We start from the raw sequence: 25770 nt of genomic DNA, 5'->3' as shown, positions 1-25770 counted from the left end.
CAGTGCTTTGCTTATCCTGGGTCTCTTTCCTTTCCATATAAAATTAGTCATTGTCCTTTCCATCTCTTTGAAGAATGTTATTGGAATCTGGATTGGGATTGCGTTGCATGTGTAAATTGCTCTGGGCAATATTGACATTTTCACGATGTTGAGTCTTCCTATCCAGGAACACGGTATGTTCTTCCACTTCTGTAGGTCTCTTTTGATTTCTTGTAGTAGTGCTTTGTAATTTTCTTTGTATAAGCCTTTTGTTTCTCTGGTTATGTTTATTTGTAAATATTTCATCCTTTGTGTGGCTATTGTAAATCGTATTGCTTTCCTAATGTCTTTCTCGTCTCTATTGCTGTTGCTATAGAGAAATCCAATTGATTTTTGTATGTTGATCTTATACCCTTTCACTTTGCTGAGTCTTTCAATGAGGTCCAATAGTTTGGTTTTCATTTTTTATGTTAAGGTGCGATCCGTACTTAAGGCTTTGGTCTTTTACCTTTAAGTATTTCAAGTTCCCTTCTCTTTCAAGTAGCAATGTATTATGTTTATATCTGTCATTTTCTGCTTCATATAATCCAGCCTCTTGGATTATTTGCTCACCATACAGATTGAATAAGTATGGTGAAATAATACTGCTCTCGGACACCTTTCCAGATTTTTCCAACAACTGTATCTTGGTCTATGTATTGCTTCCTCAGGAGGACAAATAAGTGCTGTGGAATACCTGTTCTTCCTAATATTACCCATAGTTTCTTATGATCCACACAGTCATGTGCCTTTGCTTAGTTAATAAAGTAAACATCTTTTTTCCTGGTATGCTCTCATCTGTTAACCCCAAAGGTCGGTAGTTCAAGCATGCCAGTTGCTCCTTGGAAACCCTCTACAGGATTGCTATGCTTTGGAACCTATTTAATTGAATTTAACAATAAAAAACATCTTTCTAGTATTCTCTACTTTCAGCCAAGATACATCTGATGTCAGCAGTGACATCTCTAGTTCTATATCCTCTTCTGAATCTGACTTGAATTTTTGTAACTCCCAGTCAATGTACTATTGTAAATGTTTTTAAAGTATCTTCAGCAAAATTGTACTTGCATGTGATATTAATTATATTTCTCAATGATTTCCACATTCTTTTGGGTCACATTTCTTTGGAAGGGTCACAAACATGGATCTCTTCTAATCAGTTGACCAAGTATCAAATTTCAAAATTCTTGGAATAGACTAATGCATACTCCCAGTGCTGTATTAGATTCTTGAAACATTTCAATATGTTGTCTGACAATTCTTGGAGCTTTCTTTTTCACCAGTGCCTTCAGTGCAGCTTCTTCCTTAGATATTATTGGTTCTTGACCGTTCGCTACCTCCTGAAATGAACATCAACCAATTCTTTTTGGTACAATGACTCTTTGTATTCCTTCCATCTTCTTTTGATGTTTTTGCATCATTCAGTATTTTGCCCATGTTCATGGTTATGTGCCATCAAGTTGGTTCTGATTCTTAGCAACTCTGTATAGGGTTTTCTGAAGAATGGCTGGTGTGTTTGAACCACTGATCTTGCATTTCAAATGGTCCATTAGTTATCCTACAGTGTCACACCAGGACTCCAGATTTTGTCCTTAGAGTCATTCAAAATTTTAAATTGAGGCTTGAATGTTTTTCTTCAATTCTTCCAGCTTGAGAAATTCTGAGTATGGTTTCGGTTTTCTAACACCAAGTCTTTGCGTATTTTGTTATAATAGTTTGCTTTCTTTCTCATGCTCCCCTTTGAAATTTTCTGTTCAGCTTTTTTATTTCCTCATTTCTTCCAATCGCTTTAGCTTCTCTACATTTAAGAACAAGTTTCAGACTCTTCTGACATCTGTTTTGATCTTTTCTTTCTTTCCTATCTGTCTTTTTAAGGACCTTTGGATTTCTTCTTATATGATTGATATTCTTGATGTCATTCCACAAGTCCTCTGGTCTTTGGTCATTAGCGTCTAATGCATCAAATCTTTTCTTGAGATGGTCTCTAAATTCACTTGTGATATATGCAAGATCATACTTTCGACTCTTGTGGAGTTTTTCTAATTTTCTTCTTCCTTGGCCTGAACTTGCATATGAGCAATGGGGATAGTCTGTTCCACATTCTGCTCCTGTCTTTGTGTTGACTAATGATATTGAGCTTTTCCATCATCTCTTCCCATAGGTGTTCCAATTCCTACAAATAAACAAACAAAACTAATGAATTAGTAATAAGATCTCATTATTTAGATATTGTGCATTTTCTATGTGTAGGGACAAAAGCAGCCAAAGTTAGTCCATGAAAGCAAGTATATTTTAAACAGAGTACATTATCTAGATTTTAAGAAAATGAAACCAGGAAATCTTTGAAGAAAATATAAAAATAACAGAATGTAGTGACTCCCAACTATCCAACCAAAATGACAAGTAAGCAAATGTTTAACCATTTTGTCATTTAATATGCCTATTTTGGAACCTATATTTAGCAACATTATATATTGCCTTTCTTACCTAGAATAAATCAAATTCTGAAACTAGGCTAAATTATTTTTAGTGTTCAAGAAAATCCAATCAGTTTCAGAAATTGCATGTGTGTTGGCACAGAGAAATAGCTCCATTTATAAAGAATGGGAGCCTTTGACACACTATGATGTCGAAGACCTCTGCTAATTGGTAGCGTAGTGGTTACGAATCAGGCTGCGAACCTTAAGGTCAGTGGTTCGAATATACCAGCTGCTTCACGGGAGAAAGATGAGGCTTTCTACTCCCGTAAAGATTTACACCCTCAGAAACCCTGTACAGGGTCGCTATGGGTCAGAACAGACTCGATGGCACTTAACAACAACAACAAAGAGAAGTTAAAACAAGGGATCTTGAGTTAGTTATTTGATGACAACAGAAAAGGAACTGTTGCCACTGAAAAGACTGTCTTGCTAGTGGTATGAGAACCTGAAGATCATCTATTTGCACCTCTTCAATTTCATGTTTAAGATCCAGTGGGGTGATATAAAATACAAACTTACAAATTAAATGATGGTTTAGATGAACAGAAGTAGAAGGGCAAATTCGAGACAGGAATTAAAAAGAGGAAAAGATAGGGAAGCCTGAGCTAAGGCAGACAGTGCAAGGTTTGAAAGAAAACCGCTGATCTTGTGCCATTCCTTCTTTCCTGAAAACAAACTCCTAACTTGATCTCTCCTGAACAGCCCCTGCCCCAGGAAACGGTGTCAAACTCTCTCTTGTACCTAATGCCCGTCATCTCCATAGCTTTAAAACTATTGAGCAGGTAATTCGTTGTTAAAGTATTTGTGGATAATGGGATGAGAGGATGAGAAGAGCTCCCCCCCAACCCCCCTCTCATTCTTTAAATCAGACTCAGTTTATGACACCATGGGAGACTACATCCAGAGGCGGTCAGGCCCTCCAGCAATAAATGCTGGCTGAGAGTTGGACCTTTCCTGTTTACAGAAAGAAAAAGTGCCAAGGGCCTGAAAGGTAGTGGGAAAGGAAGTGAGCAGGGTGAGAGAAACAAGGTGCAGCAAAATAATCCAGAAACCCTGAAATAAATTACACGTTTGCATATTTTTGACAGTGTTTATCTTGAACCCTGTGCAGACAAATGGGTGCTTGTTAGGAGGGATTTTCTCCTGAACATTCATGCAGGCAGAACACTTCCCATACACACGCTGGTGAATATAACAAAATTCAAAAATGGGTACAAAATCTAGCCACTTGTTTGATTTTTTTTTTTGATTGTCTTGTAAGGTGAGTATCTTTCTTACAAAATACCCTCAGTCTTAGAAAACAGATGAACTGAGCTATTGTGGAATTCAGAATACTCTTCAGAAAAACTTCAGCCCTGGATAAAACAGATATGCTTACTGTTTCAGCACCAAAAAGACATCGATTTCCAATGAGAATTGCTAAAGCAAGTCAACATGAGCAATGTTAAAAGAGAGGTGAAATTGGCAGTTTTCAGTGACTTCTGGACTTCTGCTGGAATCAGGAGTCATGGGTCTTTCTTTTCCTGTAGAATGAGATTTGTTTGAGTGCTTTCTGACTAGAGCTACTAGTCCCCCCTCCCTTTTGTGTAGAGTATGGATGATTTAGAAGAAGCTGTGTCAGCACTGATTTATACATTGACAGCTAAGGATAATAAGATATGGGCAAACATACAGCTCACCCTTTTACAGATTAACCTGAAAACTGCATTAGGCAAATTTGATAGCATTAAAAGATTTTGCCAATTTGTCTGGAAACAATTTCTCTTCCGTATTGTGTCAAGGGCAACACCGCGTGCCATTGTACTAATTTAAATGGTTTTGATAAATTGTTCAAGAGGTTAGAGAATAGTAGTGTGGTTATATATGGAGCACTTTAAAATAAAAAGGCTATTAGCTTAATTGTTAAATGAATTTAATCTGTAAAGCTCCAAAAGAGTGCAAGAATGTGTTTCCTTGGAGCCGTTGCATTTCTCTTACATCCTGAGACTTGAAAAGTCTTTAAAGAAAATGAAATTTTACTTCTGTATTAGTTTCCAATAAGTAGAAATGCTTTCGGCTATTACAGTAGCATGGATAGTATTTGGGTAAAGCCTTAGTTTATAAAAGCAATAAAATGTATTCTTCTCTGGGGTACATTTTTTTAATATATATTATATATATATATTTCATATCCTAGATGGTACCATTTGCATGACATCAAGGTAGTCTTGTGTATGATTGTGTCCCCAAGAGACCTTCTTAAAAATGAGATGTATATTTCATGAGGCATTTTCTATGTACATAATTTCTAAATTTGAGGAGGCACTTTGAAAGAGACTGAATTAAATTATTGCACGTTGATTCCGTAGCCTTGTGAGGGAAACAGCTATTTTATAGGAATGTCTGAGCAGTTCTTTAAGAGCAAGCCTCAAATATGAATTCAGAACTTGATCCAAGGACAAAGTTCATTTGTATTATTCTCATACAGTCTTACGCCTCCGCATCTGCATTACCTCACCAATGCTTGTAGAGCTGACAACTCACCTTAGTATCTCATGAAACATTCTGTTTCTATTTCAAGTGAAGCATTAAAGTACTTTCTTTGCTGGAATTATAATGTCTGTAAGCATCAAGATTTAAACAACAACTGCTTGTTTGTTAAAAAAAAATAAAAAGAGGACGGTAGAGAAAGGATTCTGTGTTTAGTTCTTCATTTCATGCAAATAGTTTCCTTATTATGAAAAAAGGAAACTTTAATATCAAAAAATAAGTAGCAAGAAAGAAAGCATATTTAACCAGTTTGGAGAGTCTTGTTTTTTTTTTTTTTTTTCGTCTTTGAATTTTAACAAATGAGTACCTACATGACTAGAGAAACTTCCATTAGTTTGAATTATGCATTGTTTGGAATGAACTGACATCATTTTTCAAGTTGTTATCATAGATATATGTTCGTGTTTTTATGATGCTTGTGTATTGTATTTCAAAGTGGGTTTGGGCTGAAATGAACATCTCAGAGAAAAAATCATCACATTTTTTACATATTTCTGAATACTTAGGAACTTAACTTTCTGAAGAGTGGTATCTAGACTATCATTCTGGAAGTTCCGTAACTAACAAGTTATGAATTCAGATTTTGAAAATAGCACAGCTTCATAACAAACAAACTGCTGGCTTTCTACAGTGTGCTCCTGGTTGGGGATAGCAGGGAGAGATATCAGGCTTGCTGCTGCTTTCTTGATTTGAAGTTCTCGAAGGAAAACTGCTTTTAGAAGAAGAAAACCTAAAAGTAGTCTTCCTGGCTCTTGCCAAGAATAGTGAAATTAACATGCAGCTGAGCTTCTCTGATAAATGGATTCTGTTAGGTCACTGAGGGGGTGCTTGTGACATTAAGTGATTTACAGTGCTTTACCTTAATGAAATTGTTTCAGCAAGATGACGCTGAAAGCTCTTAATGGATAGCTTTTCTTGATGTAATGAAATTGCATTCCTATGGCATTTAATATAAGGTGCAGTTATTATTTACTGAAGCTTTCCAAGGGTTGCTGTGTGCACAGACAGTTCAGAACAAAAAGAGATTTCAGTGCAGCGGGAAGGCCAGGATGGCTTGTGACATTCTTCAGCAGATGAGTGTATTCCAGAGAGCCAGGACTTTAGGGATCCTTCTGGAGACTTCCTGTCCCCTTCCCCTGCTCATCCTCATCCCCTTTACATATCTCCTTCTAATCTATTTAACAGGCAACTGGATTACAACCAGATCAGCTGTATTGAAGATGGGGCTTTCAGGGCTCTCCGGGACTTGGAAGTACTGTAAGTAATGCTTCTATCTTTTACTCTTTTAACTGGAGCTGTTTGTCTGAGCAGTGCTAATGTGAAGCTTATCTGCTAGCTAAAAATCCTGTGTCAATAGGATCTCTTAAAGAGATCCTTTAAATAATTCATGTGATAAATAAAAGGAAGAGTCAGGAATATGTGTGCAAAACCATGTAGACTGTGTCTCCATGCGTAAGAGAAATTGTCTTTTCATGAAAAACATTCAGATGGCCGTACAGATTATCCTGTGCTTCTCCTTCTAACAAAATAATAAGATTTAAAAATTTGTGGGAATTCTCAGAATTGTTAATATGAAACTAAACTCAGTTTCACAGGGACAATAACAACAAAACATACACCTTATGACATTGTGTAATAGAATTGTCCACTATTCAGGAACTGGTCTGTTCGAATATTTAGAAGTTGTTATGCAGTGGAAAAATGTCTTTTCATTTTGAAAGAAGTCACCTTGAACAAGATAACTTAGCATTGCTGTAGTAAGGTTATTTAGAAATCTGCTTTCTAATTTTAAGAAGCAAACCTGTTCCGTTTTAAATTGTCACAATTGACCTGATAGTGCATAACATACAAACAAATGTGAGTTGGAATTCACTTCCTTTTTCTTTTCTGGCTGACAAAATTGGTTACAACTAGCTAAGATCACTTCCTGACCTTTGACTTGCAAAATAATTGTAATGAAAAATAAATCGTTTACAAAAGAATTTGAAGGTTGTCTTTATATTTCTGAAATATTTTTCAGTCAAATATTCATATTTCTAACTAATTTTATATATGTACACGTTTTTACCTAGCAGTAAAATCTTTTGTATGTTTTAAGTAATTGTTTTCATGAGAAAGTTAGTCATAAATCCAAAATTGGGTAAAATGCAAAGAGGTTTTAAAGTTTAAGTCCTTTGTTTTATAAGTTGAGTTTGAGGAGCAGAATGATTTTGAAAAATGTTAGTGTTTCAATGAGAATGACTTATTTTAGCGATGTTTCTCAGGTGATTCCGCCCTTAACTAAGAGTAATTGAGTAGAATTACTAGCTTTATAAAGTGTTGAATTAGGAGTTAGTCATAAAGATGTATGTATAAGCATGAGACGATTGTTTTTGTTGATAGCAGTATAACCTTTTCTATGGGGAAAACATTCAAAGTGCTTATCATACAATTTTAGCTACAAAGTCACTTTGTAAACTGTGTTCCAGAGCCATTTTGAAAGTAGGAAACTCACTTGAAGCTATTTCCATGTCAGGATAATTTAGATACAAGTGTGATTTCATGTAGTAATCTGATGTCAAAAATGTAGTGTCAATAAAATTTGTATATGAGGAGACTACCCACAAGAATTCTTTGACTGAACAGAATTGAAGGTGCCCCAAAAAAATTCTGTTTCTGAGTCAGTGCTCCTAACTTGATACAGGAATCATATGAAACGTTTTTATGAAAGTTTTTCTAGATATTTTGGATGAATTCAATCCCTTAAAAATACCTTATCAAATAAGTACGAGTTTAGTTACATATTAGATATAGAATCATTCCATTTATTCCATATACAAGGGGGCTTCAAAAGGTTCATGAAAAAATGGAATGAAAAGATAGTGGAATTTTCCCACAAATTTTTGCAGCCCCCTTGTATATACATTTAATACCTGCTAGGAGCTCTGGAAGTGTAGTAGTTACTAGTTGGGCTGCTTAATCTAAAGGTCAGCAGTTCGAAACTGCTGGCCATTCCGTAGGAAAAAGATGCGCCTTTCTGTTCCTGTAAAGATTTACAGCCTCAGAAACCCTATAAGGGGTCGCTATGAGATGGAACCAACTCCACAGCACACCACCACCACCATCACAGGAGTCCTGATGTAGCACTCTAGAATTAGCCTTGGACTGTTGACCACAAGGTTGGTATTTTAAGCCCACCAACCACTCCTTTGAAACCCTATACCTGGATTCTGTAAGTCAGAAATGAGTTGAAGGCACTTAACAGCAAAGGAGAGCCCTGTTAACTTAGGGGGTTATGAGTTGGTTTTATGTTAGCAGTTGGAATGTACCAGTGCTCCATGGGAGAAAGATGAGACTGTTCATTTCTTTAAATATTTACAGCCTTTTGAAATGCTAAGCTAGCCTTGTTGTTGTTGATGTTTAGTGTCATCTAATAGGTTTTGACTCACCTTGACACTGTATAGGGTTTCCAAGGAGCATCTGATAAAGTTTGAATAGCCAACCTTGTGGTTCAAACTGCCCTTGTGAGCCAATGCTTTAGCTCTGCAGTCCTACAATAAACTCAGCTTCATCATTCTTTTTATGTAGTTAAAAAAAAAAAAAAAAGATTTACAGCCTCGGAAACCCTATACAAGGTCTCCATGAATTGGGACCGACTCTATGGCACATAACTGTCAACCACCATGTACCAGGCATTGTGTTAGGCGCACAATCAACCCTTTATCTACAGATACTAAAGCTATGTATTTTCTCATTTGATTTAAATTGATATCATTGATTTAGAAGTAAATTTGCAAAAACACGATAACGTCATACATTTTATTTGCCATGTGAGCAAATATCTAAAAAGGTGGGACTCATCAAGAGCCACTGTTATGAAACATACCAAAAAGTGATCAATTCTTTAGCTCACATGAAACTAAACTAAAATAAAATTCTAAAATGTTAGAAATTTTTATTGAATATGTTAATATATTTCTCTCAAAAAGGTGTGAAAGTGTTGTTGGGTCCTGTTTGCTAAAGAAAATAGTAAAAATTAATATGTGATACAAAAAAATCAATTTCGTTAAAAGGGAATTTAATCTTTTATATTAAAATGCCAAAAAGCTAAGCAAACATTATTTTCATATTATGTTACTTGTTATTTTCAAATCTGCATACTTTAAACAACCCTCAGAGAAATTAACTGATGAAAAAACCAGTAAATTAGCATAACACTGAAATACTGTTTAAGTTTTTGTCACCAGAATCAAATTTGGTCCATTATGAATGGGTGTTTGTTTATAGAGTTACTCTCAGGAATGTTCCAGAAAGGAGGTTGTTAGTTTTTCTTATTGTTGTAGCCCATGACTCTTTAGAATATATCTTCTTTTTAAGTGGAAATACTGAAGAATCAATAACTTGAATATGATAGTAAATTTCAGTTTCTTGATGTTTTAGATTTTAATTTAATTTTAATTCCCTGATATGTTTGGGAATGTATGAATCTGACCTAATCAAGCAGGGGAGAATTTTTCCACAGACTTTTTGCAGCCCCCTTGTACATATCCTCCAAAGCCATCGTTGAAAATGTATTAGATTAGGATATCTACTGGAGGTTGTTGTTAATTGACGTTGAATGAGTTCCAACTCATAGTGACCCTGTATAGGGCTTCCAAGGTGCAGCTGGTGAGTTTGAACTGCCAATGTTGCAGTTCAAACCAACCTTGCAGTCCAGTGCATTATTCTGCAGCACCATACCAGGAGGTAGAGAATGTGAAATAAGATTTAAGAAGGAGAGTCAAGCTGGATGTTGGTGAGAGAGAAGTTTATGACTTGCCCGTTCAGAGTGATCTGGCTTACTGCGAAATTCTGGTTGGTAGGATATAAAATGAACCCATTTATTTTCTTAATATGAAGATCACATTTCAGAAATAGCACTATCAGGCAACTAAATATAGATAAATGTTTCCATTTTCTTTGGATCCTAGATTCAAAAAGTGAAATCTATCCCTCAGTGACTACTTTTGTATAGCTTATTTGTTTTGTTTTTTTCCTTCGCTACAGAATACACATAATTGAATTGAATTGAATTGAAACATAGTGATTCCTATCTATTAAATATCACAGTCTCTGCCAAGTCTTAGTCTTGGTACTAAGGGAATAAAAAAGACTAGGTCTGGATTTTAGTCCTAGAGAGGCATCAAGGGTAACATTTCTGATTTACAAACCATGGAGTCCTTTGTACTGATGGTGCTGATTGCTGTTACATCTGTCTTCCAGTCCGTTCCGACTCATAGCAACCCGGTATAGGCTTTCCAAGACTGCGCTGTAGGTTAATGCGCCAGACTGCAAAGCCACTTGAACTGCAAGGTCGGCAGTTCAAGCCTACCAGCTGCTCCTCGGCAACCCTATACTGGGTCGTTATGGGTCAGAACTGACTCAACAGTACTTAACAACAACAACAGTCTTTACTGAATCAGAAAGCCTCATCTTTCTTCTGTGCAGTGACTCGTGGATTTAAACTGCTAACCTTGTGCTAAGCAGCCCAACATGTTACCTACTACACTACCAGCATGCTTGTCTTTTGTACAAGATTACACAAGTGCAGCAGAGTTCAATTATAAAGTCTTGCTACAAAGAGAAAATCTTGAGGTTCAACATAGAAATAGACTTGACTCTAATGTCTAGAAATAGACATTAGAGAAGGATTCACAAAGAAAATGGTACAATGTGTGCACATTACTTTAGAATAGAAATGGATCATGGCCGTACCACATGCATGTGATTGTAACTCATTTAACACTCTATTTAATAGTCATTTTAGGATGTCAGTTTCAATGCTTGAACACACTGTTCAGTCCGCTAGTGTAAGCGTTGATATTGCTTTGCCAGTATCAATAAAGCAAAACTAAATCTTTTGCTGAAAAGTTCATTCTGACTCACAGCAACCCTAGGACAGTGTGGAATTGATCCATAGGGTTTCCAAGACTATAAATCTTGTACAGAAACAAATCTTTGTCCAGAAGAGTAGTTGGTGGGTTCAAACCACCAACCCTGAGGCCAGCAGCTGAGTGCTTAACCATTTGCGCCATCAGGTCTGCCAGTATCAATGCTGTTGCAGTTAAGTGCCTTCGGGTTGGTTCTCACTCATAACAACCCTGGATAGGGTTTCCAAGGAAAAGCTTGTGGTTTGAACCACTGCCTTGAGGTTCAAATTGACCTAGTCGTGCATTGCTTATCCAACAGCACTAATACTGAATAAAAATACTAAACATATTTTTTCAATTGATTCATGTGAATTAACATTTTGAGAAAAGTCTTTAGAGTAAGATCTGTGGGCTTCAGAATGAGTAGTATTCATTGAAAATCCTCCTTTGCATGAAAGTACAAGACTCTATAGTTTAAAATCAACATGTGTCCTGAATGCAAATTACATTTTAAAACATTTTTATCCCCCAAATCTCATTTTAGTATGCCATGTAGTCTGAAGATTTTGGTCATCTGAAGCCAACATAAATTCTGAGAGTGAGAAAAGAGGTCATTTGAAAGCAAATTCCTTTGAGAAGTAAAACCTGTTAGTTTAGACATCAGGATATATTTTAGTGTGGTTTGAAAAAGAAAAAAAAAATGTTGTTTTCCCTTTAGCCCAGAAAATGGTAGAAGCTTTTAAATAACATAAGCCAGCCAATTCAGTACATTATGGGTGCTCCATAAATGCCCCCCATGTGACTTAGTTGAAATCTCTTGGATTAGTTCTTACATCATTCGATACCTTGCAAAAGTCAAGCTAGGTCTGTAGTTGAATTGTCCTGCATTATTAAGATGTCCAAGTCATTGCCTCAACCCCAAACACCCTATATCCCCCCAACTGATAACTGTTTGCACATGCTGATCTGAAACAGCCTTGTAAATGTATTTTATATATCCAGACTTGTAATACATCACTGCAATAACCCATTGGAACTGAATATTAGCTGCTACAACAGACAATGACTTCTGTAGTGTGCCTCAGTCCTCGGTCCCGTCCACTGTCTAAAATCCATTGTGTTTCTTTCCACATGGCCTGCTTCTCTCATTTGTGATCCCTGCTTGCTGTCCCTGTTTTGTTTATTCCCACTACCATTATGTTAATTCTGACTCATAGTTTCTCATATGGCAGGATAGAAGTGCTCTGTGGGGTTTCAGAGGCTGTAAATCCTATGGAAGCTGACAAAGGCCACATCTTTCTCCTGCAGAGAGTATGGTAGATCTGAACCACCACCCTTTTGATTAGCAACCCAGTGTGTAACCCAATGAACCAATGGGGTCTCTGTTACTAAATGCCGTCAAGTCAGTTCTGACTCACAGTAACCCTTACAGGGTTTCTGAGGCGCAATTGGTGGATTTGAACTGCCAGCCTTGTGGTTTGCAGTCCAATACTGATCCTACAGTGCCACACTCAGAGTCCTTGGTGTCTGTAGGCAAATGTGCGTGCAAACCCTAATTCAAACCTTCTCTCTACTATATATCTTCATCCACTGCAGGCATTGAGCACTTTTTTGCCTCCTTCAGCAATTCAAACTATCCAGTTATTACCCCCTTGTGTCATCAGTTTCTTCTCCATCCTGGAATAATTTTCCATCTCTTCACTTTTCTCTTAACATGCCCTGAGACAACTGTCTTCTCACATTGTTCTCTCAGAATCCTCAGAAGAGGAAAAAAACATCTCTCTTCTAAATCATCTTCATTCTAAGTGTTTGCAATTTGTATGATTCATCTTGCAGGATAGACAGTATTCTATTTGAGGACATGATGTAGGTCTGTCTGGTGAATTTTTATAATACTCTGAGTTGCCATAAAAGCAATATCCAATCAGGAACTATTTGATGAAGGCGTGAATGACAATGATGGCAGTTATTCAACTACTTACAATGCTGTGGAAGGGAAAGTAGAAAACAGAACTTAGGTGAACTTTTGAATCAAGCAAAAACCAAACCAAAGCCGCTATCATCGAGTCAGTTCCAACTCACAGGGACACTGTATACGGTTTCCAAGCCTGGAAGTCTGTACAGGAGAAGATAGTCTTATTTTTCTCCTGTGGAGCGGCTGCTGAGTTTGAACTGCCTTCAAGGATTATACTTATTTTTACTGCAGCTCCCTTGACCACACCCATCTTTCCAGCATTAGCTTAAGCAGTCATCACCCAGATCACCCAGCACCAAAGAAAAGACAGGCTTTGTACCACACCCTAAAACTATTAGACTTGATTGAGCCTATAAGAGTCACTTCATCCCCGCCCAGTGTAAGAACCAAATATTAGCATAGTTCTTACTACTCAGATTTTGTTAGGCCCTGATGGCCACCCTAAGGAACATTTAGCACAATTCTGTGCCGTGTCCTGACAGAACTGAAACTGTGCTGTTTCAGTGAGATTTTATGGGGATAATTCAAATGTGCTCATTTCCTCATGAACACGAATGGATTGGACTAAGGTCACCCCATCACCAGTTACTGACCTTGACTCGCCTCATGGCAACACAGTGTGTCTCAAAGTAGAACTATGCTCCATAGGGTTTACTGGCTGATTCTTCAGAAGATTGCCATGACTTTCTTCCAAGGCACCTCTGAGTGACCTCAAACCTCCAACCTTGTGGTTTCCAGCAGAGCGCATTCATATTTGCACTAGGCAGGGCATCTTTAATACAGATAATCTACTTTGTAATGAAATGTAATTGCTCAGTTGTCCAGCTATGACATCCTAGCGTGAATAGTGTTGGTGGCTATGTGCCGTGGAGTCGGTTTCAGCTCTTAGCAACCCTGTGTAGGGTTTGTAAATGTTTATGGGATTTACAAAACTGTAAATGTTTATGGGAGCAAAAAACCTCATCTATCTCCCACAGAGCAGCTGGTAGATTAGAACTGCTGATCTTGCAGTTAGCAGCCCTACTTATAATCCACGATGCTACCAGGCTTCCTCAATATCATTAATAGATCCCCGTATACAATATACATGAAGTCAACATGAAGTCAAAGGTAAAGCTATGAATAGTCAATAAATGAATAACATGTTAAAGTATGAAACTGAATTATCAAATTATCTATAGAATAGTATATTCTCTATGTTGTCTGAATTGTCCCATATGTGTTTAATGACAAAACGTTTGCTCTATGTTATAGTATGTATAATGATCAAATTTTCATATCTGAATTTTTGTTGTTGTTGTTCTACAGCACTCTCAACAATAATAACATTACTAGGCTCTCTGTGGCAAGTTTCAACCATATGCCTAAACTTCGGACTTTGTAAGTACTTACAATATATGAAAATGTCAATATAATCAATTAAGAATACCTACGAAGTAGTATTTTTTTAGTAACCAAATCAGAGGTCTGCTTGTTTATGATGAATTTCGCAAGGAAGTCAGCCTTTTTAAAAATACTGTATATGATATTTGAGTAAATCAAACCTACTCTAAACTTGAAAGCTTTCTTTTAAATGTTATGCATTATGGGGAATTTAAGGAAGAAATGTTTACTTTGAGGAATTGTTGAGGTCACATTTCATTAAGAAATGGAAGACTTCTAGATTGGGTGTCATAAGTGATAAATGAGAAATCTTTATGGTTTTATTACTGTACTGCAGGCAGACCTAATAAAGCTTAAACTGGTTTGCCAACATTCTTTGTGTCATAAAATTACAGCATCACCTTCTAGTGCTTCCATAATTAAGAATGTGTCAATATTTAGTTTTCAAAATATCTTTTCAGGGGAGACCAATAGACATTAAAATGTCTTAGATAAATAGAAATCGTTTTCTAATAAAGTACTAGTTACAGCTATTTTTTCCTCTTGGAATAAAATTAATTTCTTAAAACCCAGGTGCAGTATTTCGTTATAGGTCTTTTCAAAGGTAAATTTCATTTGAACTGACCTTAGAATCACATTGACCTTAAAAATTTATTTCATATAAGAAATGGTTAGAAGCATAGGCAAACCATCAGACTTTCTAGAAATAATTAAGTTTTAAAATAGAGTAAATATATTTTGATTGGATTTTCAAGATATTTCTGATTTTTTTTATGACATAACTAGAAAAATACTACATTTATGTTCTTTCTTGAATACACATTTGAATAATTCATTTTTTTATGAATTAGATAATACGAATCATATTTTTCTCATTAAAATTAATTTTGTACACTGCAACACACTGTTATAATTTCTGTAGACTATGGTTTAGTCAGTTGAAATAATTCTAAAATTACTCAGATATAGCAGTTTTATTTTCTTGAGCTAACTATATTGAACCAAATTATTCGTATTAACTTTATTGTTGGTGTTGTTTTTAAGCGCTATCAAATCAGTCCCGACACTTAGTGACCCTGTACAGGGTTTCTAAAGAGTGGCTGATGGATTTGAACCACCAACCTTGTCATTAGCAGTCCAGTGCTTATCCCGCAGTACCACACAAGGACCCCATCATTATTAACTTTAGCTATTTTTTTTAAAACAAATTGGTCAAGTTTCCAATCCTTATAAAAATAAAGCAACTGAGACTGTAAAAATATTCCAACTCTGCGTTTTCCATGTCTGTTATTTTCTTGTAGGAACCCACCAGAGTTTATCTACTAGGTTTTTTAATTAAGTGCTTTTCTAATTTCAAATGTGTATACATGTGTTTGAGTCTGTGTAATGGTGCTGTAGGATAAGCAAAGGTCAGCAGTTTGAACTCACTAGCCAGTACTAAGAAATCGTATACAGGGTCACAACAACAACAACATTGTGCACGGTTTGAGATGGAAATATTTGTTGTTGTTGTTGTTGCTGTTGTTAGGTGCCATTGGATTGGTACCAACTCATAGCAATCCTATATACAACAGAATGAAATGCGGGCAGTGTTTCGGACACATTTAGAGACCATCGATGCAGCTTGCAACATGTGGAGTCCTGGTGTGGTGTTGTAGGATAAGCATTGGACCTCAAGGTCGGTTTGAGCTACAAGATCTGTGGTTCAAACTCACCATCCACTCCTCAGAAACCTGATAGAGGGCCGGAACCAACTTGACAGTACTTAGCAATAATGCAACATGTTCAGTATACTACTGTGGCCTGCAGAGGACACTATGACTGCTCACTCTTTCATGACTGAATGGTTTTTTATCTTTGCCATTTTTTTGGGTGATGTCATGGTTTTGTACTGATGAAACTTATGCTGAATCATTGAGTGTTGGTCATCTTTTACTAGTTAGGATTAACTTTCATAAATATCATGTGGTGCGTGTATATACCAATATACTCTGGAGGTTGGCTAGGTGGAATGAGGCAGGGAAAATAACAATTTGTAAAATCATTTTTTATTGTTAATTGAATGAAACCTTTGAAAGCATGGAGTATCCCATCCAGGCATCCTGAACTCGCTACACTGATAATTGTTCAGAATCCATGTGGTGAAAAATGTAAGTGGTACTTACCTGTACCCATGGACATACAGTGCTTACCTCGTCTTTTGCTTGGAAAGAACCTCTGCAGCCTGAATGTTACCTAATGCTGAAAAGTTGAGCTTTCCACAACACAAAGGAAACAGTAAATACACCAAAAAGCCTTGTTTTGCTATTTAAAGAACCCCCCAAAGACAAAAATTTGACAAAATCTCAGCTGTGGCTGTACCATCCAGTACAGATACACAGATCACTTCTCACCACAGAAATATGGCGTCAGCATACTTCCTTCCATCGCACGCAGTTATACAAGTCCCTGCCCATTGCCAGCACAAAAGCAAAACAGTATACCCCCAGAAGAATCCTGGTGTGACGCTGTAGGATCAGCACTGGACTGCTAACCACGAGGTTGGCAGTTCAAACCCACCAACTGCACCTTAGAAACCCACCCTATACAGGGTCACTACGAGTCGGAACCAACTTGATGACACTTGACAACAACAACATACCCCAGAGGACCTAAACATAACTTGTCATGAAAGGGCTAAGTCTGCTGAGTTGGAGATTTCCCAGCTTTTTCTGACTATACATTCATAATTTGGTGGTATTCCTTATAATTTCAGTGTCAGACAACCCAGTGTCTACAGCAGGCTCTAGAATAGCATAAAGCAGCCATCTAGTTTTAAATGCCTTTGCTTTGGTGGGTTCATTATTCCGTCTTATCATTGCTACTTAGAAATTCCATTTTTATGCTCCAGTTATATTTCTGGACTGAGTTCCATGTTTTAATATCCATTACTTTTATTGGGTTAGAATTGAACTCATCAGCTAAAAAGACTAAAATGATATTACTTTGTTGTAGATGATTCTGGGAATGACGCTTTGATTTATAGCTTTGGGTGTCCTTTCCTCTGGTTTGAGAAAACAGAAAAGCCACTTTGAAGTAATTTCCCTAATTTACTGGATAGATTTGTCCGATATGCTATGAATGGAAAAGTGCCATTTGCCACTTGGAAGCAAGCCATGATCTTGTGTGGCTCTTGGCTAATATAGAGGGGACTCTTGCTTAATCCCTTCACTGCCCACCATTTGTCTTTTAATTTTAGTCCTTGCTCTTTGAATCTAGGTCCTCAAAAACCAAAAGCAGCTTAATTCCCTTTTTAGTGATTAAAAAAATAAATAAGGAAATCAAACTAGGGAGGTAAAAGAAGTATTTTGTATTGAAGTGTTAATTCCGTCTTGTTTAGTAAAAAATGCAAGTCACCTGTTAAAAAATTACTGCAAGCAGTTTCTCTAGAGACTATAGTGGCCAAGCTTAACTGATATTTCAAAGCCAGGGCCACATTTTTATTAACTTGCTCTCTCCTTTTCATACCCCCATTTCCACCCTGCCCAACCCACCCCTCACCTTTGTCTTCAGAAGGTTTCAGTTGTTTTCTGTTGAATGTGCATAGGCAAAAGAAGTCTATGATTCCTTATTTGTTTCATTCAAAATCAATGAAAAGACGTTTGATTTTGTGGTTCCCAAACAGGTTAATTTTTTTAAGAAGACTTATAGATAATGATTGTAAGTTTCTAAATTTTGTCCACTTTTAGGCTGATAAATAAAGCTAGCCTTATTAGATTGTACGTTTCTAAACTCTATCCACATACATGCTGATAAAGCTAGCTTTCTTAGATTGTACATTTCTAGACTTTATCCACATATATGCTGATAAATAAAGCTAACTTACTAGATTGTCTGTTTCTAAATTTTATCCACATATGCGCTGATAAATAAAGCTAGTTTTGAATGACTTCTTAAGCAATGTTTGAAGTAACTGTTATCTCTTTTGTTTCTTTAAACTTCTTCCCTCTTCTCTAGTCGTCTCCATTCCAACAACTTGTATTGTGACTGCCATATGGCCTGGCTCTCTGACTGGCTGCGACAGAGACCTCGTGTTGGCCTCTACACCCAGTGTATGGGCCCATCCCACCTGAGGGGCCATAATGTAGCTGAGGTTCAGAAACGCGAGTTTGTCTGCAGTGGTAAGAGAGAGGCACCATTCTGCCGCTGTCTTTACTGTATGCTGGTCTGGAATAGAAGTTTAGAGACTGCATGCTTCACGTGCATGCTACACTGCTCACTAACACGTGCAATTGCGCATTAATTACTCTGTGGGAATATCCTTTTGTAACAGTAAGCTCTAAGACATTTATAGGAGCCCTGGTAGTGTAGTGGAACTGCTAACCACAAGGTCAGCAGTTCAAATCTACCAACTGCTCCAAGGGAGAAAGATGAGGCTTTCTACTCCTGGGAAGAAAATGATACGGACGGGGTCACTACAAGTCAGAGCTGACTCCACAGCACATAACCATTAGCCACCAGCAAGACCTTTATATATGGTGGGAACTTTATGGTGACTTCTATCAAAGTTATGGTGGTCAATTTTTAATTTAGGGGATCCATAGGGAACTTCTAAAGTTAAGGTTATTTTTGCCCGGAAGTAATAACTTAAATCTACTTTTCCATTACCAACTGAAAGTTGAGTATGTATTCTTGGATCCCGGATGTAAAATCCAGAAAAAAAGTAATTCAAGCATAGTTGCAAAATGCCAGAATTCTTTTTTTTTTTTTTTTTAATGCAAACAACGTACAAATAGTTATGTTCTACTTAAAATACAAAAGTGGCTCTCTTTACTAACAAACATCTGAAAAAACATAAGAGACGTGGTCTATATAGAATAGTTACGACTGAAGTTTATTGAGTGCTTTCTACATACAGCCATATTTCACATTTATTTACCTCATTGTTCACCCCTCGTCACAATGTATTAGAAATATAAAATGACGGGAAAAGTAGAGCAAGCTAACCACAAGGTCAGTAGCTTGAATCTGTCCGTCACTCCATGGGAAAGAGAGACTTCCAACTCCCGTAAAGAGGCATCGCCTTGGAAACCCTCTACAGGGTCAGTATGAGTTGGAAATATCTCAGTGGTACACAACCACTAACTACCACATTTCTACTTTTCCCATCATTTTATATTCACATGTAGCCATCCATATGTAGGAGTCCTGGTGTGGTGCTGTGGGATAAGCACTGTACCACAAGTTTGGTTTGAAGCACAAGGTTGGTGGTTCAAATTCACCAGCCACAACTCCGAAACCCTATACAGGATCGCTATGAGTCAGAACTAACTCCATGGCACTTAACAACAATTCACAAATATACATATATGTTAAATTCATATATTTTTGTTGTTAAGTGTCAGTGAGTTGATTCCAACCCACAGTGATCCTATATGGGGTTCCCACGGCGTAACTGGTGAATTTGAACTGCCAACCTTGCATTTAGAAGTCCAGTGTTTATCCTACAGCACTATACTAGGACTTCAAATCATATATTATATATTGATATTATGCTTATCAGTATTAATATAGAATTTATCTTGTGAATACCAGGCTTATCTGATTTTAAAGTACCTGTTTCAAATCAAATAAGACAAACCTTTTAAAAAATATAAAATACATTATATATGCATAATAGGTTTTTTTTTTAAAAGGATGAGTATAGTAAGTTATTATTAATATAGAATTCTATTTCTTGTTGTGTTAATTTTTAGAGCATTTTATGTATTTTTCCATACTTTGTAGCACAAACAATTTTTTTCTTACAGTGTCATGGAATGTTCTCATCGGGTCTGATTGCATTAAATTAAGTTAAAATATTAAAATAATTAAATAAAGTAAATTGAATTAAAAATGAGATGACTAACAATTCTTTATTAACCACTTTTTTTCTCTCTTTACGTTTTCCTTCCTGTTTTCTAGATGAGGAAGAAGGCAAGTTCACATTTCTTTTTTAGACTAAGACTATTTTTGTAAAGTTTCAGTCTGTTTAGAGGGGTTGAGTTCGTAACTGTTGTGGATTTCCCCAAAGGATTACCTTGGTTGTAATCTTTTATAAAAGCAGAACCAGTGGCCTTTGTTTCATGGAGCCAGTAGGTGGGCTTGAACCACCAACCTTTCAGTAAATATGTGAACATAACCCTTGTACCACGAGGGCTGCTTTGTTGTAACCTCCACCCAGCGTGTTCACACTGCAGTTGTCGTTTCTCCATCCGTGAATGAGGGGTTTCCCTGGCCCCTTTTAATAACCATGTATCTGCTGCCACTTGTTTGGCACAGCACTGATAACTCTGTTGTGCCTCGTTCAGACAGAAAACACTGATTTCAAAGTATGTTTCCCAAATACTGAACAGTGTATACTACGCGGAGGTAATTACTTATGCTAAGTTTTTTAATTATGCTGAGCCCAAACAGAATCATATAGATTAACAATTACAGCATGACATGATACAAATTATAATAATAAGTTCAAAGAAAGCAATAATTTTGAGCCTATCCAGCCATCAAGCTTAGTATGATCTAATTTTCTCCCACATTTATTGGTGCATGATTACTTCATTAGAGCAGCAGTTATGTGAACCATTACAGAATTTCACCGTTTTCTATTCTTTGTTTAAGACAAAGTAAATTAAGCCCTACAAGTTCAGTGAATTCCAAGATCTACTTAAGCTTATTAGACGTGACATACAAATGAGCCTGAAACTGCTGCTTTTGTGGGGAAAAAGTCTGTAACTCAGAAGAGTTTTGAATAGCATTTGACTGTTGAATCTGAATTTGACCTTTCTCACAAATAGTTCCCTCTCTTTAAAACTGGTTTGTAAAAATCTCCTTTGCTTTATCGGCTTGTTGACTTCCAAATATAGAAGTATGTTTCCTAAAGATTCTAGAAATATGGGCCCACTTTATGACTAGGGCTTTAGATTTCTCAGTGTCTCTCAGTAGCATTCTTTGTTGTGTGAACTGAGTAAGCATGTTTCACAATTAGGAAGCTCAAGGCAGAAAATTTCATTGCCGTATGTTTCCTTTTCAGGGCACCAGTCCTTCATGGCTCCGTCTTGCAGCGTTCTGCACTGCCCAGCTGCTTGCACCTGCAGCAACAATATTGTAGACTGTCGTGGGAAAGGTCTCATCGAGATCCCCACGAATCTGCCAGAGACCATCACAGAAATGTACGTGCCCTGAAATCCCCTTTTGTCGCCAACCTTCCCTATTAACCAAACCATGATTTTCTTTAGGATATTCTGGGTGTATCAAAGGCACATCTGATCAATTAGCTTAGACAAATGTTCCTTTCAGAAGTCTATTGACCCTTACTGTGTTTAATTAAATACCTTGCTGAAGTGGCCACGATTTTCTTTCTTTTTTTTAAGGACAGGTAGAATGAGAGTGACTGTATTTTAAGGGAAAAAAAAAAATAGCATTTACCTTTCCCTAGAGAGGGTATTTTGGTACACTTAGGCAAATAGTAACCAAGGACTTGCTGTATAGTCCAATACAAAATATAAAAAGGATGCTAATATAACACCAGATACGAAAGATTCTATTTTTAATTAGTGAGCCTTCGAGATTATTGGAATCAGTGATTATATCCATCAAAAATTAAATGTTGGCAAACTATTGCATATGTGTTTGGTATACAGTTGCTGACTGCTCTTGCCAATGACAATATGGATAAAACAAGATTGCATAAGATGTAAAATGGAACGCTTTTACCATCTTGAGAAGTATGCATTAAGGGAAAGCTTTACTTCAATATCTATTCTCTAAGAAAGTACTTCTTAACCATCCAGTACATTCTGTTATTGCTTTGGAGGCCAGTTTCAAATTTTAACTGAGTAAATAAGTTTGGTTATTTTTGGTGGAAGAACAAAAGATATCCAAAACTTTTTGATTGGCTTACATAAACCCATTGCCATTTAGTTGATTCTAACTCTTAGTGGCTGTAGGATGGAACTGGCACACAGGGCTTTAAATCTTTAGGGAAACACATTACCACATCTTTTTTTTGAAGAGTGTCTGGCAAGCTTAAACCAGCAACCTTTCTATTAGCAGCTGAGTGCTTAACAACTACGCTCCCAGAGGTCCTTTTATAGGCCTACCTACATTTGTTGTTGTTAGGTGCTATTGAGTCTGACTAATAGGAACCCTCTGCACAACAGAATAAAACACTGCCCAGTCCTGCACCATCCTTACAATTGTTAGGTCACAGCCCACTGTTGCTGTCACCGTGTCACTCCATCTCATTGGGGGTCTTCCTCCTTTGCACTGACTCTCCACTTTACCAAGCATGATGTCCTTCTCCAGGGACTGGTCCCTCCTGATAGCATGTCCTAAGTATGAAAGATGAAGTCTCAAAGTCTCACTATCCTGAATTCTAAAGAGCATTCTGACCATACTTTTTTCCTCCAACACATATTTGTTTGTGCTTCCAATAGTTCTTGGTACTTAGACTACAAAAGAAAAAAAAGGTGAAATTTTATGTTATTTGAAAAAAGAAACCACTTTTTACTAATCTCTATGGTGCTGTGGCACCTTTTACTAATCTCTAATGTGCCAGACTGCAAAGCCCTTTGAACTTCAAGGTTGGCAGTTCAAGCTCACCAGCTGCTTCTCGGAAACCCTATCAGGGTCACTATGGGTCAGAATCGACACGACAGTACTTAACAACAACATAATAAATGAGCTGCTGTAAATTATTTTATATGAGAATAATATTAGCTCACATTATTCAAAAGTCTCTCCTATGTGTTTGATTGTATGCTTAAAATGTTGTGATATAGGAAATAGCCCTTTGCACAGGCAAGGAAATCAGTGGATATTTGACATAGACATGGAAAAATGTACATTCCAGATAATATTCTTTCCAGTTTTTTTCATTGAGGGACCACTACCTTACCCATAAAAGACCTTTGTAAGGTTTTTGTTGAACCTTGAAACATGAATAGATGTGGTTGGTAAGAGGCAGGTGGCAATTCACAAAGAGAAACATCCAGCACAAAGGCCAGAGATGGTGGAAAACATTGTGTTTGAGTAATTGTGCAATTTAAAATAATTGGAGTAAGAAAGTCATATTGAGCCATCATGGAAAGTAATACCTGAAGAAGACATCACCATCTAATTATAAAGTCTCTAATTACTGATAGTCTTTGAAGTTAGTCAGAAAATATAAGATAGAATGAAATGAAGAGTAGAAAGTTGTCAAATAAGGAAGCAAATATGAATTCATCCAGACACATATATTTACTAAGTAATCCCTTACTATTTAAACCAGGCGTCCTTGAGTTTACTCAGAGTCATAGTGACCCTGTGTGTGCCAGACTAGAACTGTGTTCCACAGGGTTTGCAGTGGCAGATTTTTTTCAATAGTTGATCACCAAACTTTTGTTCTGTGGACGGACTCAACTTTCAAATGTTCAATTAGCAGTCAAGGGGAGAAAAGAGTGAATGTGTGAAGCAGTATTAACCATTTCCCATGCTTACGCATTCCTTTCCTATAGAACAGCAAACAAACAAATGAACCCATTGCTCATAGTAATTCTGGATCAGGTTTCCAAGACTATAAATCTCAATGGATGCAGACAGCCTCATCTTTCTCCCATGGAGCAGTTGGTGAGTTTGGACTGCAGACCTTGTGGTTAGCTGCCCAATCTTTAGCCCTCAGCATCCCCAAGACATAAAGTCACCATGAACATTCTAGAGACCTTCCTAGCAAATTTGACATGCAAAAACAAAATAACTGTAAAATCATGTAAAGTAGTAACTTTATACAAGAGGAAGAAATAAACTTTGAGGTTTTACGGAGGCCATTATATGCAAGGCAAGACAGAATATTTAGTGAAAGTCAGAAAGCTTTGGCCAGAACTCCAGATCTACCTACCATTTACTGTCTGTAAGACCTTGGAAAACAGTCTCTGTCAGTCTGTTTCTTCAACCAAGATTTTGGATTGTTGTCAATGGGATATGAAATAATTGATGCATGTAAAACTGTGTGTGCTTTTCCACTGCCACTGCCATTGAGTCAATTCTGATTCATAGTGACCCTGTAGGTTACAGCAGAACTGCCCACCAGAGTTATTATTCAGTAAATCACAATTCAATCATGGATGGCTTCATGCAGGAGGTGACACCTAAGCTAGGCCTTGAACGATAGATAGGAATTGAAAACCCATGTATGAGAAAGGGGCTTTGGAAGTAAATAAAATAGTGTGATCACAGGCAATAAGAATGAAGCACAAGACACTACCAAACAGGAATTAGTGTGGCTATGATTTGATAGCTAAAAGATTGCTTGAAAATAAGGTTGGAAAGGTAGAGATTTGGATAGTGTAAGGATCTTAGACTTTACTTGGAATGCATCTGATAAAGTAGTTTTAATCTAAACCTTTAGGAAGAAGGACTGCGATGAATGTGTACCAGTGGTAATTTAGCACAGGAAAGAATAGAAGACAGAAGACCCCTTAAGAGGACAAAACATTGATCTGGGGGGGTGTCAGAGAGCAGGAGCTGAGTCACCAGTCGTCAGAAGGGAGATTTGGAAACAGATGCCATAAGGAATATAGAAGCAGAAATAATAGATGAGGCATTTTATAAAGTATGGTGGTGATTGTTAAGTGTCATCAAATCAGTTTCAAATCATAGCAACCTGTTTAGCATAAGTGGTGGTTTTGTTGTTGGGTGGTATTTAGTTGGCTCTGACTCATAGTGACCCTATGTACAACATAATGAAATACTGCCCAGTCTTGCACCATCCTCACAATTGTTGAGAGTGACAGAGTTTCAAATATAAGAAAGTGGGAGGAGATGCTGATATTGTATTTATGAAATCTAGAAGCAAGACCATGCTTGGAAAAGAAGATGATGGTAAGCTCATTGGGGGGGAAATACCATTGCGTTATTTAGAGTTATTGGAATAATACAGACTAGAACAATTTTAGAGCAAGACAATGGCTCAAGCAAATGGCTTCGAATTCATTAACGTAATAAGCACAAAGTTGGGAGATAGTTGAGCTATCAAGTGGCTAATGGTAAGCAGAGCAAGAGACGAGAAGAATGGTGAAGAATCTAGATAGCCACAGCTGACAACCATGGGAAGAATGGTTAGAAAATAACAGAGAGAGAGAGAGAGTTAACTGCAGAGGCAGAGCTTCCCGTGGAAGAACGAAGCTCAAGTCAAAGAGAAGGTCTGCATTTGACCAACATTGTGTGGTTGGAGGATTCCATTTTGTTACAGTGATAGCAAGTAAATTACTTTTATGAACAGAAGGAATAGGTGATGAAGATTGGAGAGAGCAGATATGAGATATGGAATGGAGCACACAGTGAATATTTTAGCTGAGAAGGCGGGTTTGTTTTGCAAGACAATAGTTACACTAAAAGCCAGGCTAGGATTGATTTTACAATGCAGAAACCCACAGTCATTAGAAAGTCAGAAAAAAGAATGGATTTAGAGAGTGTCGGAGTTAGATGATACATATAT

At 37.0% G+C, this 25770-nt stretch overlaps 1 protein-coding gene across 4 annotated transcripts in view; it reads left to right on the top strand.

The window, feature by feature from the left end:
* Positions 1-25770, top strand: part of SLIT2 (slit homolog 2 (Drosophila)) — a 540750-nt gene that overhangs the window by 339718 nt on the left and 175262 nt on the right. For 2 of the 4 annotated variants that reach the window (XM_006874346.1, XM_006874344.1), the window contains exons 6-10: positions 6213-6284; positions 14199-14270; positions 18270-18433; positions 20217-20228; positions 21325-21463. In XM_006874346.1, the coding sequence (XP_006874408.1) occupies positions 6213-6284; positions 14199-14270; positions 18270-18433; positions 20217-20228; positions 21325-21463 (459 nt within the window). The remainder of the gene's footprint in view (positions 1-6212; positions 6285-14198; positions 14271-18269; positions 18434-20216; positions 20229-21324; positions 21464-25770) is intronic. The other 2 variants (XM_006874347.1, XM_006874345.1) reach the window with 1 other exon arrangement.

The sequence above is a fragment of the Chrysochloris asiatica genome, unplaced genomic scaffold, assembly GCF_000296735.1.
Source record: "Chrysochloris asiatica unplaced genomic scaffold, ChrAsi1.0 scaffold00270, whole genome shotgun sequence".
NCBI lineage: Eukaryota > Metazoa > Chordata > Mammalia > Afrosoricida > Chrysochloridae > Chrysochloris > Chrysochloris asiatica.
Note: the sequence above shows the minus strand (reverse complement) of the source record. Positions and strands in the feature narration are given on the sequence as shown.